Source organism: Corylus avellana, chromosome 7 (genome assembly GCF_965113065.1).
Source record: "Corylus avellana chromosome 7, dhCorAvel1.hap1.2, whole genome shotgun sequence".
Taxonomy (NCBI): domain Eukaryota; kingdom Viridiplantae; phylum Streptophyta; class Magnoliopsida; order Fagales; family Betulaceae; genus Corylus; species Corylus avellana.
The window spans coordinates 21,179,275-21,192,851 of NC_142496.1; the positions used below are offsets into that span (position 1 = coordinate 21,179,275).

Below are 13,577 nucleotides of genomic sequence, written 5' to 3' on the forward strand. Positions count from 1 at the left end.
GAAAAATAAAGGCAAAAGCCATAATTAGAAACATCAAACTCCATAAGATATATTCTCAATAGACTAATGTTCGCATGTCCCTGACTCACTATTGTCTCCCATGTTCTGACAAATTTTAAGCTGTGAAATTTGATCTAGTTGCCTTTTTCTTGAGAACAATGGCCAAACAAGTGTCTCCTACTAGTTCATCTGTGCCAATTCCTTCACGGTATTGGCAAGATGTTCCTCTTTCTGAACACTTAAAACCCAATTTGCATTAATGGAAACCCGCTCAATGCTCTGCCTCAAGTTTCTAGCCATCGACGGCTTAGTACGGCTTGCAAAAAACTCCTCTATTTCTCTGGCCTTCTCAAATGAAGTAAACTGGGAGGAGGGATGAAACAGAAAAAACCATAAGCATCAACAATGACTAACTAATTGCATGTGAATTAAAATTCAGGCACAACATTTTATGATACAAAGACGGAAATTGATACTTGTGGAACCAACAACACAAAGAAGGATTTTGTAATAGGTATTCATTTGTTGATCAATAAAATTCTAATCATTCATCAAACCAAAAAAGAAAAAAGAAAAAAACAACAGAAGAAGAAAGAGGGAGGGAGAGAAAGAGAGAGAGACAAACCGGCGAGACAATTGCACTGACAAAACGAGTTATTAGATATCCGGAACCCCAGGTTTTGAAAATATGCTCCCAGTTATCCTGTATTTTTATCATATATAAGAAGAAAAAACTAAGGCATTAGATAACAAAATGGTTTGTTGCCCATCCCTCAGTAGTTTCTTAAAACCAACCCTGTGGGAGATTATAGTTATAATGAACACAAGAATAGGCTAACAGGGGCTTAGTGCCACAGAAAATCAAAAAACAAGTTTCTCTTCCCTTCATGTTATAAATAAAAAGGGAAAATGCACTTTATCCTCCGAAGTTTGACAAATTTTTCAATTTGAACCCCAATATTTAAAAATTTGTAATGTACCCTCATAAAGTTACAAAATTTTGCAATTCAAACAATCCATTAATTAATTCTGTCTGAGAAGACGGAAAGTTAACAACGTGATTCTAGTCATTCACCTTAAGCATACGATATTCTGGTCGAACCTCATCTTCTCAGGAACTCAGTTATCTGATTTCGATCGGTCATATGATATTTCACAAATACTCGAGGTTCATAACAACTCTTCCAAAACTCGTCTTCTTGGGAGTCGTGGAAAATGTCTAAGGTCTACATGTTACCTTTGTGTAAAACCCACTTTTCCCTACCAGATTAACGTACATGCTACAAAATACATGAGATGCACCATGATGCCAGTTTTTCTTTCAGGAAAGTAGGTGAGAGCCATGTCCCCTGTATCTAGATAAGTGATCTCGGACCATTTCGCTTAATTGTGCATGAAATGTTTGCTTTTTACATAGCTAAATTGAGTCTTACCTTCAGCCACGTCCAAGCTGTTTCACGTCCTTCTCTACTAACAGCAAGTCCAAGAACAGCATCTTGGCTACGAACCTAGATCAAATGGGAAATAAAGCCAGCATCAGTGTCCCAAGCCCAATCAGACCATAATAAAAATGTTTTGACTTCCAGAGTCATAAAATTCAGATACCTCAGAAGACAACAAAAAGTTAAGAGCTTCAAGAATTATCTTGGGATCAGGAGAAGATGCTAATGAACCTACAACCACACAAAGATACATGATTCCAATATACCAAAGATACTCAGATGCTTTGCATCAATTTAAAATAATGATATGTTGTTACTTAGAATGCGTGTTTTCTCCTGGCTCAAATCAGTCTCCCAGTAAACTCTTAGAAGAGATTCATAACCCAGTCTGTTTGAGCTGGTGACTCTTTGCATTACAGCCACATAAGCTGCCTGCAACCACAGTTCTTTATAAATTTTAGTAGGGATTGTAAATGGAGAAATGCTAGCAATTGTGCAATGCTTCTTTTACCAACCTTTCTTAAGTCAGGAGGGAGGAGTGGTGTATTTCTGTCATCTAAGAATGCAAGAAAACGCCTATTTGCCTCATTTAGTGTCAGTCCATGTCCAAACACAGCAAGCGCAGTCAAAATCTCTCCTCTCAACATTGCATCTAGATGGTTCTCCCCTTGCTTAGGCTCCCATCCGAGCTTTCTGAAAAGAATTCAGATAGAATATATATAAACAAATCGAAGAATGATAAAGTACCACTATCTGCTATTTATTAGCCGTTAGCAGCTCTATTGAAGAAAGAAAAAAATTGACTTAATTCAGAATATATATATAATTCATAGGAGCATCATAATCACTTTTTTCATTATATAAGAAATGACAATCTCGTGCTCTGTAGTTGTATTTTGACTATTTTGCATACCTTCAATACCTTAAATTGCATAAAAATAATACTTTCCAAATCAAGTAGAATATAATTGACATCAAAGAGATCATTTAATTGCAAAAAAAAAGTAGATAAACTAGATCCAATGGCTTATAAACAAAGACCAACCTAGGAGTTTCAATTATTTATTTATAAGATTACTTACTCCGCAGAATACTGGAAAAGGCTAATAAAAAACTGTTTAACGTAGTCCAATAACTCAGGGGTCGCATCAGCTGCAATTGTTGCAACTTTATGACTCATCTGTGAATTGAGGGACTAGGATTAGGCCTAAGATCATAACTGAAATTAACTTAGACCAGATAAGGATGTGAAAATTACACCAATCAAATTAGACAGCACGGTATATTCAGATTCCTCCCTGTAAGAACCCATCAAGGTAAGCAATGTGCATAAAGACTGCTGGCGAGCCATACAAAGTGCAAATGAATCATCCAGAATTCCTGTTAAAGGAAGATGTTGTTAACTGCTTTTTTTTGGTCGTCAATAGGAAAATGCAAGTATGAATGAGTACTAATATCCCAATTACCAAATCTGTCTGTTGCTGATAAGAATTTGTTCTCTATTGCATATCTAAGTCTAGCTGCCAGGTCCTCATCATATTTCACCCTATAGAAACCAGTCTGATCCACATTAAGTTTTATCCAAGCAGACGTGGCATCCGTTTTATCACCCAGGACTTCCTTGATATCAAGAGTTTCAGACTTTGTTTGCAGTAGAAAATTCTTGCACACATCATATGCGCCACAGCACAATGTTATTGGGATAATCCACCGTCCATCGCCATGGGAACCACTTGACAAAAATTGTGACTGCCATTATTATATTTATCTCATTAAGTTGTCAAAATATTGTTAAGTGAAATATTACAAAATGAAACAGCTGACTATGCATCTAAGTTAACATATGCTAGTTCAAGATAAAATAGGTGAAAGAGATAAGACACAAGAAACCTGTTCGAACACCAATTTGTTTTCTTTGACTTTGACAGAGACAACTGGGTATCCTTTTTGCTTTGTCCACAAATTCATTAGTTTTTTCACAGGCTCACCAGATCCCTCCTCAAGGACAGCCCATAAATCTTCTGTCTTTGCATTCGAGCAAGCATATTTTTTGATATACGAAGCAAGTGACCTCTGATTGCATAAATGAATTAGACAAAAAAGAAAATAGCAAAAATAGCCAATTAAAACCAAGGGGAAAAAAAAAACAAATTTAGAAATGTTAGAAAAAATATAATTAACTGACTGACAGTTACATCAGAAATATTTCTCAAATGAGGAAGCCACATTGTGCTTCTTAATTTCTTTTCATAATTATCCGTAGAACAACTACTTATCACAATAACTATCAGATCTCAAAGTCCAGCTTTGCACAAACCTTATATTTCCTTACCGAGCCATCCAAAGACAAAAATGATATACTTTCTCTCTGTCCTCCACAGAATTGATCCCATGTTCGCAAATACTGATGTCATCTTACCTTATGATATGAATTCATAGTGGTGATCTCGATTATTCAAATCAAAAACCATCGTATTCAACTCAGATAAGCATTATCAAGTAGAAATACTTTCTACTAATTTCTTATCAAGATACGAGTATCACAATTTTTTCTATATATGTAGAATTGATTACTTCATCAAATAATTAATTACTACCATAATAATAATAATAATAATAATTAATTACTAGCATCCCACACATTAATCAATATCTCCTAAACCTCTTTCATGAACTATTTCTATAATTCGACATCACCATCCAACTATTTTATAAGTGAAACCTGTCTAACCTCTTCAGAACACACAAAAATATTGTTTTTTTTTTTTTTTTTATGTTTAGAAGTATTAGTTTTTGATGGTTTTCTATGACATAAATTTCACGTGAATTTTGTTAATCAACTTCGGACAGCAGCAACAGCTTCCATGACAGTAGCAACTACTTCCACTTCAAAATTCAGCAACAACAGTTTCAAGTTCCAAATCCTCTGCCAAAGATCAAGTTTATTCAAATGAGGGCTCTCAGTCAAACAACCAGAATGATTCAAGAGCTGAACAACAGCCCCAGTTGTAGCCTTGTAATCTTGTTATCGTTATACCTTTTCAATTTAAAATTTGCCACTAAAACTCCATGATATGTGGAGATTGTTTTGTAAACAGTTCTTTATATATACAGTAATACTCAGCTTGGTATGGTATTGACCAACCAAACCATTCTTTTCACAAAGGATAGATTTCATACAAATTTGATGCAGAGAAAAAGGAAGTTAAAACCACACACATAGTAAAAAGGAAGTTAAAACCACACACATAGTTTTCTTCAATCATAGGAAAAGTCTCATCTTGTACAAAAAACATTACAAGTAACAAACCTAACAACCAACCTGAAAGCATTCAGCACCGAGATAGCTTTGCAACATCCGAATGACAGATGCACCTTTTCTGTAACTTATTGCATCAAAAATTTCATTGGTCTCGGCAGCATGATTTATCTCCACCTAGAAAAGGTAAGCTTAAATTGGGATAAACTCAAACAAGTAATAAGGCTAATTCCTCAAAGATGATTATAACAGGGAAAAAAACTTAACCCATGAATAATTACCTCAATGGGATGGGACTCTGCAAGCCCATCCAGCTTAAGACCCTCTGTAAGTTCATCAAGAAACTGAGTCCATATATTCCATTCTGGGAACAAGCTATCAGTTGCTAAATAGCTAACCTGTACAAATATAATTACAGATACATAATCTCCAAGCACGTGGTCATTAGGTATGATAATATAAAGAGATATGACCAATGCAATATACCCATGTTGCAAACCCCTCATTCAGCCACAAATGAGTCCACCATTCCATTGTTACAAGATTGCCAAACCACTGGTGTGCCAGTTCATGAGCTACGACCGTAGTAACCTTTTCAGTAGCCAAAAATAACGATTAAACAATTTGTGGGGGATTATTAGAACAATAGCTCCTTATAACATTACCCACACTAAATTATACCGAAAAGAGCAATATTCACAAGTGCACATTACCCTCTGTTTATTGGATGCCGCGGAATGCTGATCATCATAGAGCAATGCTGTTTCACGGTATGTGACTAAACCATAATTCTCCATGGCCCCATAAGCAAAATCAGGGATTGCAACCATATCCAATTTGGGCAGAGTGTAAGCCAGAGCAAAGTAACTGTAGAACTTATCATGGTCAATCCAAATTCCATATAATGCAGGATAGGCACTAAAATATTGCAAATTATGGAATCACTAGTAACCACAATCCAGTATCCAATTAGATGTTCTGTTAGGCAAAAGAATTGTAATTCTGTGACTAGTGATCAATAATTTGGCAGTGATTGACTGTAAAACTTACTTTTTGTATAATTCAAGTGTCCTGACGGCAACACCCAGAGCAAATTTCCCTTGATTTGCCTTACCAACCTGACAGTATACTCGAACTTTGACCCCTGTATGGAGATGTAGGATTGATTACACTTTCAAGAACTAGGGTCGTATCACCACAAGAAACAATGGGCATAGTGTATGATTTTACCGTCAGATGTTTGATCTTCCACATAATCAAACAAACCAACAACAACTGCCACCAAATATGTGGACATTATTGGTGATTCTTGATATGAAACTGTCTTCAGATGCCCATCCACTTTTTCTTCAATAATAGGCATGTTGGAAAGAGCTACTAGTTCAGATGGCACATCCAATATTGTAATTTTGAATGTAGCCTGCAACTCTCAATGCCAGAAAAAAGAAGGGCCAAATAAGCTTTTGCTTGCATTCATTTGAAAACACAATTACATCGTCATGAGAAGCAGAGACTTCCTTTTTTTCTGGATTTTCTCAAACATGCATTATTAAAGTTCTTTTTTTTTCTTTTCTTTTTTTTCTGGGTTTTCTCAAAGATGCATTATAAATTGTGTTAGTAATTAAGAAATGATTTCAGCAAAAGATGAAAAGACGTATAATATCGTAAATCAGCTAAACGAGAGAGAGAGAGATTGCAAACACCTTGCAAGCAGGTTCATCCCAACACGGAAAGCATCGCCGAGCATCAGCCGGTTCAAATTGCGTAACGGCCATGTTCTTCTTCTCACCATCATGTTCATATGTACTGGCAAGCAAAACAACTTCAGTACATAGAAGTAACTGATAAAATTGTCACTTATCAGAAAACACAAGAAATTTAGCTCCATTTAATAGCTGTGGAAAACAAGTTGCAAATGGCGACTTCGAAAATCGTATATTCCAGGTCCTTGGACTGAAGCTACGCCATCAACATTGCATCACACAATATTAACTGAAAATTCTAATTGATTATATCATTCAGCATTGGAAATGAGAATTCAATCATTTTAAGAGTATTTGATTACATCTCAGAAAGGGTAAATTGTGTCTCAACTTTTGCAAAACACAAAAGATTGTTCAAACCAACTAGTACATTAAGTTCTCTCATCGTTTTTGTGACACAAATTTCTTCCAACCGGCTCGGTGGATATACTCTAATAAGTGCCAAATATCATCTCACATGTTCGAATTTTTTCAAAAATCAATGTTTGGGTTTATAGGTCATACTCTGTTTAGTTCCAGTGCGGCTTGTTCTAATGCGTCTTGATCCTCGGGTTCAAGATTTTTATAAGACTGGGCCTTTTGCCCATTTCCATTGTTTTCACCGGCACTATTCATGCTAGATTTGTGCTGTCTATAGGGTTTATCTTCATTGTCTTTTTTTTTCTTTTTTTTTTTTTTTGGGTGTGCGTGTATTTTGTCTTGTTTATATTGTTTTGTTTGTTCTTTAGTTAATGTAATCTGATCTTACACAAATACACACCAAAAATTAAAAAAAATAATAATAAAAATTTGTAAATTTAAATAAAACTTTACATGTAATATTATTCTTTCGTTTCAGTTTTAGTGAGTATTGTCAAATTTGGCTTTTCTTAGCTTTTCTTATCCCACCATGCATAAATGTTGAGAAATGTTATAAAAAAATCTTACACATTTTTTTTAATGGGGGCACTAAAACCCAGCACTAGCTTTTTTATGAATCAATATTAAATTTTGAATGTAATGATAATTTTTAGTGCCTCGTAAAGAAGTGTGCACTTGTATAGTTGTATATAACGAAACGAGAGTGCATATAACATTTCTTTAGCACTGTTAACTAACCGAGAGTGGGGAAATTATTCATCCCCGCAACAATAATGCTTATAATTTCTGCACTATGATTCAGCTTTGAGATTTTTCGTGCTGAATTCCAATTTAGGAATGACATAAATTTTCTCCAAATTATATTATTTCAACCCAGTTTATAAAGTTGGCATGTATCTTTAGAGCTTGTGAAGAAAGTTAGAAACACATATTTTTTAACATGCTAATCAAAAAAGGGACATAAATTTTTTATTAATTGGGTTGGAGAAATTTTCTAAAAGTGACATGTGTCGTTTCAATATAAGAGAAGCACAATTTTTTTTTTTAAAAAAAAAATGATTCTATTAAAAAAAAAAAAATGCAAGAAATATATGCTATTAAAAAAAAAAATTGCATTTCTCACATGTTAAGTGATTAGTCACTTTTAAAGACTGAGTTTGAGAAAAATTTATTTAAAGCAATTTGTAAGAAATTTATGTCCTTAAAAAACTATATGCTACGTGGCAAATTTATAGACGGGATTGGTGAAACCTTGTCTTTTCTTTCCTTACCTCGTCCCATGAACACAACAGACCTAATCTGATTAACAAACACAGCAAATGGATTATTGTCCAAATATAAGGGTTCACTGTCGTTTTAGTTTTTATATCAGCTGATAATCTTTCCCATCAATGAAAAATATAAAAAAAAAATTATACCTTCTGTAGAACCCCTTCATTTTGTCGTTCAAAGTTCCTTCAAATCCGATCGTCAGAACTCCTATCCCAATCGGAAGTGTTTCAGCGAACTCTAAAACCAAAATCTCGTCGTTTTCAACCAAATCAATGTTTGAAGGCCTCAACACCTGCCCAAAATTTCACTCATTATTAAGCATCAACGGCAGTGCGTTTGGACGCCTCAAACGAAAACTCAGCCTCGCATAAAAAGGTGGGGAATTAAGCAAAATGGCTGTGATTGTGAATGATCAATATATAGTATCCACTCTTTCTTAGTAATTTTGATAAATTCCAGCAACCAAATCAAGTTTAATTAGACAGATATATAGGGGATACCGTAGAGAAGCCTTGGTTGGTGAACGAAACGGAGCCGTTGGTGACGGAGAGCTCGGCCGCATTGAGGACGATGAACTTGGTGTTGGCGACGATGTCGAGGTCGATGGAGACAAAGCCGGCGAACTTGCAGGCGGAGAGGTCCGGTTTGAGGCGTATGTCGTAGCGTTTCGGGACGGCGAATTTGGGGAGGCGGGGTTGGCCCTTGAACTGCTCCATACCGTTTCTCTGGTACGTGTTGTAAAGATCATGAGATGAGTGAGAGTGATACGCAGAAAGGAGTAGAGCTCAGCTATGGGTTATATATATAAGTCGCTTATCAGTTATCACTTTGAAGAGAATTTTATTTTAATTATTAAGAAAAAAAAAAGTATTATTCACATAAAAGACATTATTTTAATTACTAAAAGTTTTTTTTTTTTTTTAGTAAGCGATGTTACTCTTTACATTTTTTTTATTTTTTTATCACATTTATATTATACGAGATGGTGTGACATATTTTAAGTAATTTTTTTTTATTATTATTATTTTATTTTTTATTTATGTTATATACTTAAAGCAAATAAAAGTATGAGAAATGCTAGTGGTCAATAAGTTTTTTATATTTGACCCATATTTTATTATAAATTCAATAGATCAACCATTAGATTTGTGGAGTCATCATTGACTTATGTGAGGTCTCAAATCTAACTCACTTAACTCATGAATGACCCATTTGACTTGTATAATTATAAAATTAGGTTTTTGTAATCCTATTTGCAAAAAAAATAACCAAAACTATCTTTCTTAGAGTCTTCCAAAGAATTTATGTTGTGAAACTTGATTTAATTTTTTTTTCTTTTATTTATAAGTGACATGGTTATTCATTTATATGAATTAGTATCAAATAACAAGTCAAATAAGTTATATTTAGGTCAACCCTCGATAAACAAGTCAATTTCATGTCGTGTCAGAGTTGACCCATAACAAGTTGTCAAGTTGGTCGACCAGACAACAACCCAAATTGCTAGTCATACTTGACACAGTTTTGTAGAGTGGCAATAAGGGTGGCTTAACGTGGCTCCATCACTTATTTTGAATTGGGACTTCTAGTAATATGGCAATATTTGTGAGAAAGCCCATATGAGATTCAGAGGTAGAGATAAATTTTATATTTGTTGTAGGAAAAAGTGAAAAAAGTTATGTTTTGTATTGTGTTTTTTTGTTTGAATAGTAATAAAAAGTGATTGATAAGATATAAAAAATAAGAATATTTTAAAATTGAATTTTTAAAAATAAAAATAAAAATTGAATTGTCTGCCAAAAGGAGCCACCGATCTATAAAGACTCTTTCACATTTATTGTGTAAAAGCAAAATTAGCAGCTCTTTCTTTCCACTTATTTTGTAGAGACAAATGTTTGTTAAAAATTGTGGAACAGATAGCAAGAAATAACTTTCATACCAAACTGCGACGACGCTTGGATTGGATAGTCGTATAAGAGACAAGAGCGACGATGGACCCAATAACGAGGGCGCCGGCGCCAACAAGCAAAGCCACGTAGGTTGACATCTTGTTCAAATTTCAAAAATGATATTTTCCTCAAATAGGAAACAACTGTACGTGAGTGAGACAGAGCTACTTCAGTGGTATCTTTTGGTCGGTTAGTTGTTGCGGTCGGAAAATTGTATGGGCGGCTGGCGAGTGAATGAAGAGAGAATGAAGCATTTGACTGCTTATTAATAAACATCAATTGCTTCATCTGTTTGCAATTGAGTTTGCTTTGGAAGGAAGAAAGGATGGTATTCTTTTCTTTTCTTTTCTTTTCTTTTCTTTCTCTCAGTTTTTATTCTTATGCAATGTTCATCATGAAGGAGAAGACTGTGTAAGTTTGTAAGATAACGAGATTCAAATTGAAGGAAGTATAGTACTGCAAATGGCCAATGCATTTTAATCAAATTGATAACATTCTTTATGGTAGAAGGGTGTTCAATCCAAACATGGATTTAATTTCCTTATAATCAAATAAATCTGAACGTATAGATAAACATAGTCATAACAAATAGATAATCTTAAAAAACATGACATCCCATGTTTTCACCCTTTTTTTTTTCTTACCCTTTACTGTTCTTCTGAAATTAATTCCTTCACTTTTTAAAAGTTCGGGATATTTTTCCTTTCATTTCAGTTTTCTCTCTTTGTGCCCTCACTTATTCATTTGTTTTTTCTCATTGTTTAAGCCTCTCAGGTGTGGTTCCCAACGAACATGTGTTATTATAGTTATGTTTAGGTAAAATAGTTACAGTTGATCACTCTGTATGCCTATTATGAATTTTTTGATTTAATATGTCTTTTTCCTTTCGAATTAATTTTTTTTCTTCACAACTAAGGTGTTAGGAGAAGGGGAATATTAAATAATAATATGGAGGCATTCATGGTTTGAGGTATCATGTGCTTTGCATTCTTGTCAATGAGTAGTACAATAGATGCTTTACTAAGCAATACTTTTCTCAACTTTATAAAAAGCATTTGTATTTTTATAAAGTTGATTCTTCCAAGCTAATGCAAAGCAAAACCCTTGCTTATCCCATATATTGCTCCTATTGTTTCGGGTAGATGCTTTACTACCTTATCCTTATAGAACCGTCTATATTTATTATTACTTTATTCTTCCTACCTAAAGCAAAACCCTTGCCTAGGTGCGCGAGACCTTGCTCTAATTTCGTCTTGTTAAAATATTAATTAAATGATTAAACCAATTATTTATTTATAAATTTAAGTTTTATGAAAAAGTGGGTGATTTATAGAATTGTGTTTGGAAATAGAGCTTTTAAAGTCAAAAATAATGTTTTTTTTAAAAAAAAAAAAAAAAAAAAAGCTTCATTTTTATAGCATGTTTGGAATTTCGTTAGGGAGTAAAAAGTACTTTTTACGCTTAGAAATTTATGCCCAATGCTATGGGTACCAAATTTTTTACAAGATGCTTACTAAACTGATGTGTAACTCATTTATTGGAGAGAAACAAAATAATTAATTAAAAGAAATGTAACAGGTACCAATAAATGAGTTTAGTAAGACTCTTGATAAAATATTTAGTACCCCTAACATTTTTTTTTCCCAAAAGCGAGTTTTGATCTTCTTCTTTTTTAGTGTAAAAAAGTCTAAAAAACTACATTTGAAATTTTTTACCAAACAAACTAATTTTTGTTTGACACAACTTTTTAGGTACTAAAAATACATTTTTAAGCTTCCTAACACATTTCAAGTAGGCTCTAACATGGTTTCATGGCCAAAGTTTATGAATTCGAACCTTAACTTTGCATTTTATTCATTCTTTTAATTAAATATTATATGTGTTAGGTCTCATTTATGAGTTCACGCAATGATTGAACATGATATGTTGAGAGCCAAAATTATGGGTGTGTTTGGCAAAGGGCCGGACCGGACCCAAAAATCAAAACAATTCTTGTCAAAATCAACTTCAAGATTTTTACTTTTTACATCATATCAATCAATTTTTATTACTATTTAAATAAAAAAAATCACTACAAAACAAAATTTTTTACTTTTTTCTAGAAAATATTCTTACTTTTTCTCTCGTATCAATTAAATTTGTTACAGTACCGTCATACTCCATTTTTTCGATCCATGGCCAAACAAAGCAGACTTTCTATTGGGCCTCACTTTATTAAAGTGATGATTTAAAGCCTATGAGAAGATGTTCCTCGTACTATGTTTTGATGCATAGTAAAAATTCCTTTTGTTGGAGAACACACGTGCGGTTATGACCATCCTCTTTGTAATAAATGCAAATAAATATTGCATCATCTTTTTCAAAAATCGTTTGTGCCATTCATGTACATATTCGATTCTTCTAATTGAAAAAGGATCAAATGTCATGTTCAAGGCTGGTTTTGTATCTGCCAGATATCAGAGAAAGCAGTGAGGAAGTTAGGTCTTTTTTTTTACTTTTTTTCTTTTTCTTTTTAAAGGTGTGAGATATAATTTTAAAATAAAATATAAAAATATATTTTTAACACTTTATTGGATTTGTTGTTTTTTTAAGTTTTACTTAAGAATAACGAAATAGTTTCTAGTAAGCCTTCTATTTTCTTCTAGATCTTTTCTAGAAGCAAACTATTTACTGATAGCGAATGAGCTATTAAGTTACAACAACCAGAGACGTGATTCGACAGTTTATATTGCAGATCTATATACTGATTGTGATGATAACATTTATAAGGTGTTGTTTTGTAGGGCTATTGGGTATGTCATAGATAGTGTTGGGGTCGTAAGGTTTTCCATTTGTATCTTTGGTATTGTATGATGGAACATTTTGCTCCACATTGATTTTGCTTCATAACGGCTTTATCTCCCAACATATTAATATTATTTTTTTCAGAAATCTCCTTCTCAATGTAGACAACCAAATAGTATTCAAGAAAGCCATTTTCCATTCTTCCAACCCTCCCCCACCCAAAAAAAAAAAATGGTTGGAACTGTTACATAAGCATTGTAAGATAGTTGTAGAATAAAAATATAGTTTATTTAATATTACTCTTCTAATTAATCTTTTCACATCTGCAAATGCTTTTGTTAGTTCATTAATTTGATGAATGTTAATGCCTTAAGGATGAATTAGCGTTTAACATATTTAATTTAAGAAAGATTAATGTATAATTCAAAACAAATGAAGAACGCGACATAATTTTATAAAAATCTCAAGAGAGAGTATGTAATTTCTCCCAATAAGAATGAAATATATTGTACAAGATATAGGCTACATTTACTGATATTTCAAAGAATATCAAAATATAAAATAGAAATATCATATTGATAAAATAAACAAGTACTAATAACTGCCGTGAAAAATATTAATCAATACCAATAGCTATTAAACTCTGCCACATTAGCTTTATAGATATGCGTAGAATGTGTGTGATATATAGTATTATTTAAATTTTTTATTTAGAAAGGAAAAAAAAACGTATTAATATTAATTTTAT

The 13,577-nt window shown here is 33.1% G+C and overlaps 1 protein-coding gene across 2 annotated transcripts; it reads right to left on the reverse strand.

Annotated features, from left to right (window-relative positions):
• Positions 1–8,876, reverse strand: LOC132184631 (aminopeptidase M1). 2 transcript variants are annotated; one of them, XM_059598334.2, is made up of 19 exons: positions 8,597–8,876; positions 8,243–8,388; positions 6,405–6,507; positions 5,932–6,121; positions 5,752–5,845; positions 5,415–5,568; positions 5,188–5,292; positions 4,983–5,099; positions 4,765–4,878; positions 3,333–3,515; positions 2,909–3,191; positions 2,701–2,822; positions 2,525–2,622; positions 1,958–2,135; positions 1,760–1,874; positions 1,606–1,673; positions 1,434–1,508; positions 626–703; positions 1–363 (listed from the first exon to the last, which is right to left on the reverse strand). In XM_059598334.2, the coding sequence occupies exons 1-19, from the start codon at positions 8,810–8,812 to the stop codon at positions 181–183; spliced, it is 2,622 nt and encodes an 873-aa protein (XP_059454317.2). In that variant the 5' UTR covers positions 8,813–8,876; the 3' UTR covers positions 1–180. The 2 variants fall into 2 exon arrangements, with proteins under 2 accessions (XP_059454317.2, XP_059454318.2); XM_059598335.2 differs by lacking the exons at positions 1–363; positions 626–703; positions 1,434–1,508; positions 1,606–1,673 and having other exon boundaries at positions 1,791–1,888.
• Positions 8,877–13,577: the final 4,701 nt, after the last annotated feature.

Coding starts and splice junctions, on each gene's coding strand:
- LOC132184631 (XM_059598334.2), bottom strand. CDS start 8,812: ATGGAGCAGTTCAAGGGCCAACCCCGCCTCCCCAAATTCGCCGTCCCG. Junction 2,823..2,908: donor ATCAGCAACAGACAGATTTG/GTAATTGGGATA, acceptor TTCCTTTAACAG/GAATTCTGGATGATTCATTT. Junction 2,136..2,524: donor CTTTTCCAGTATTCTGCGGA/GTAAGTAATCTT, acceptor AATTCTTTTCAG/AAAGCTCGGATGGGAGCCTA.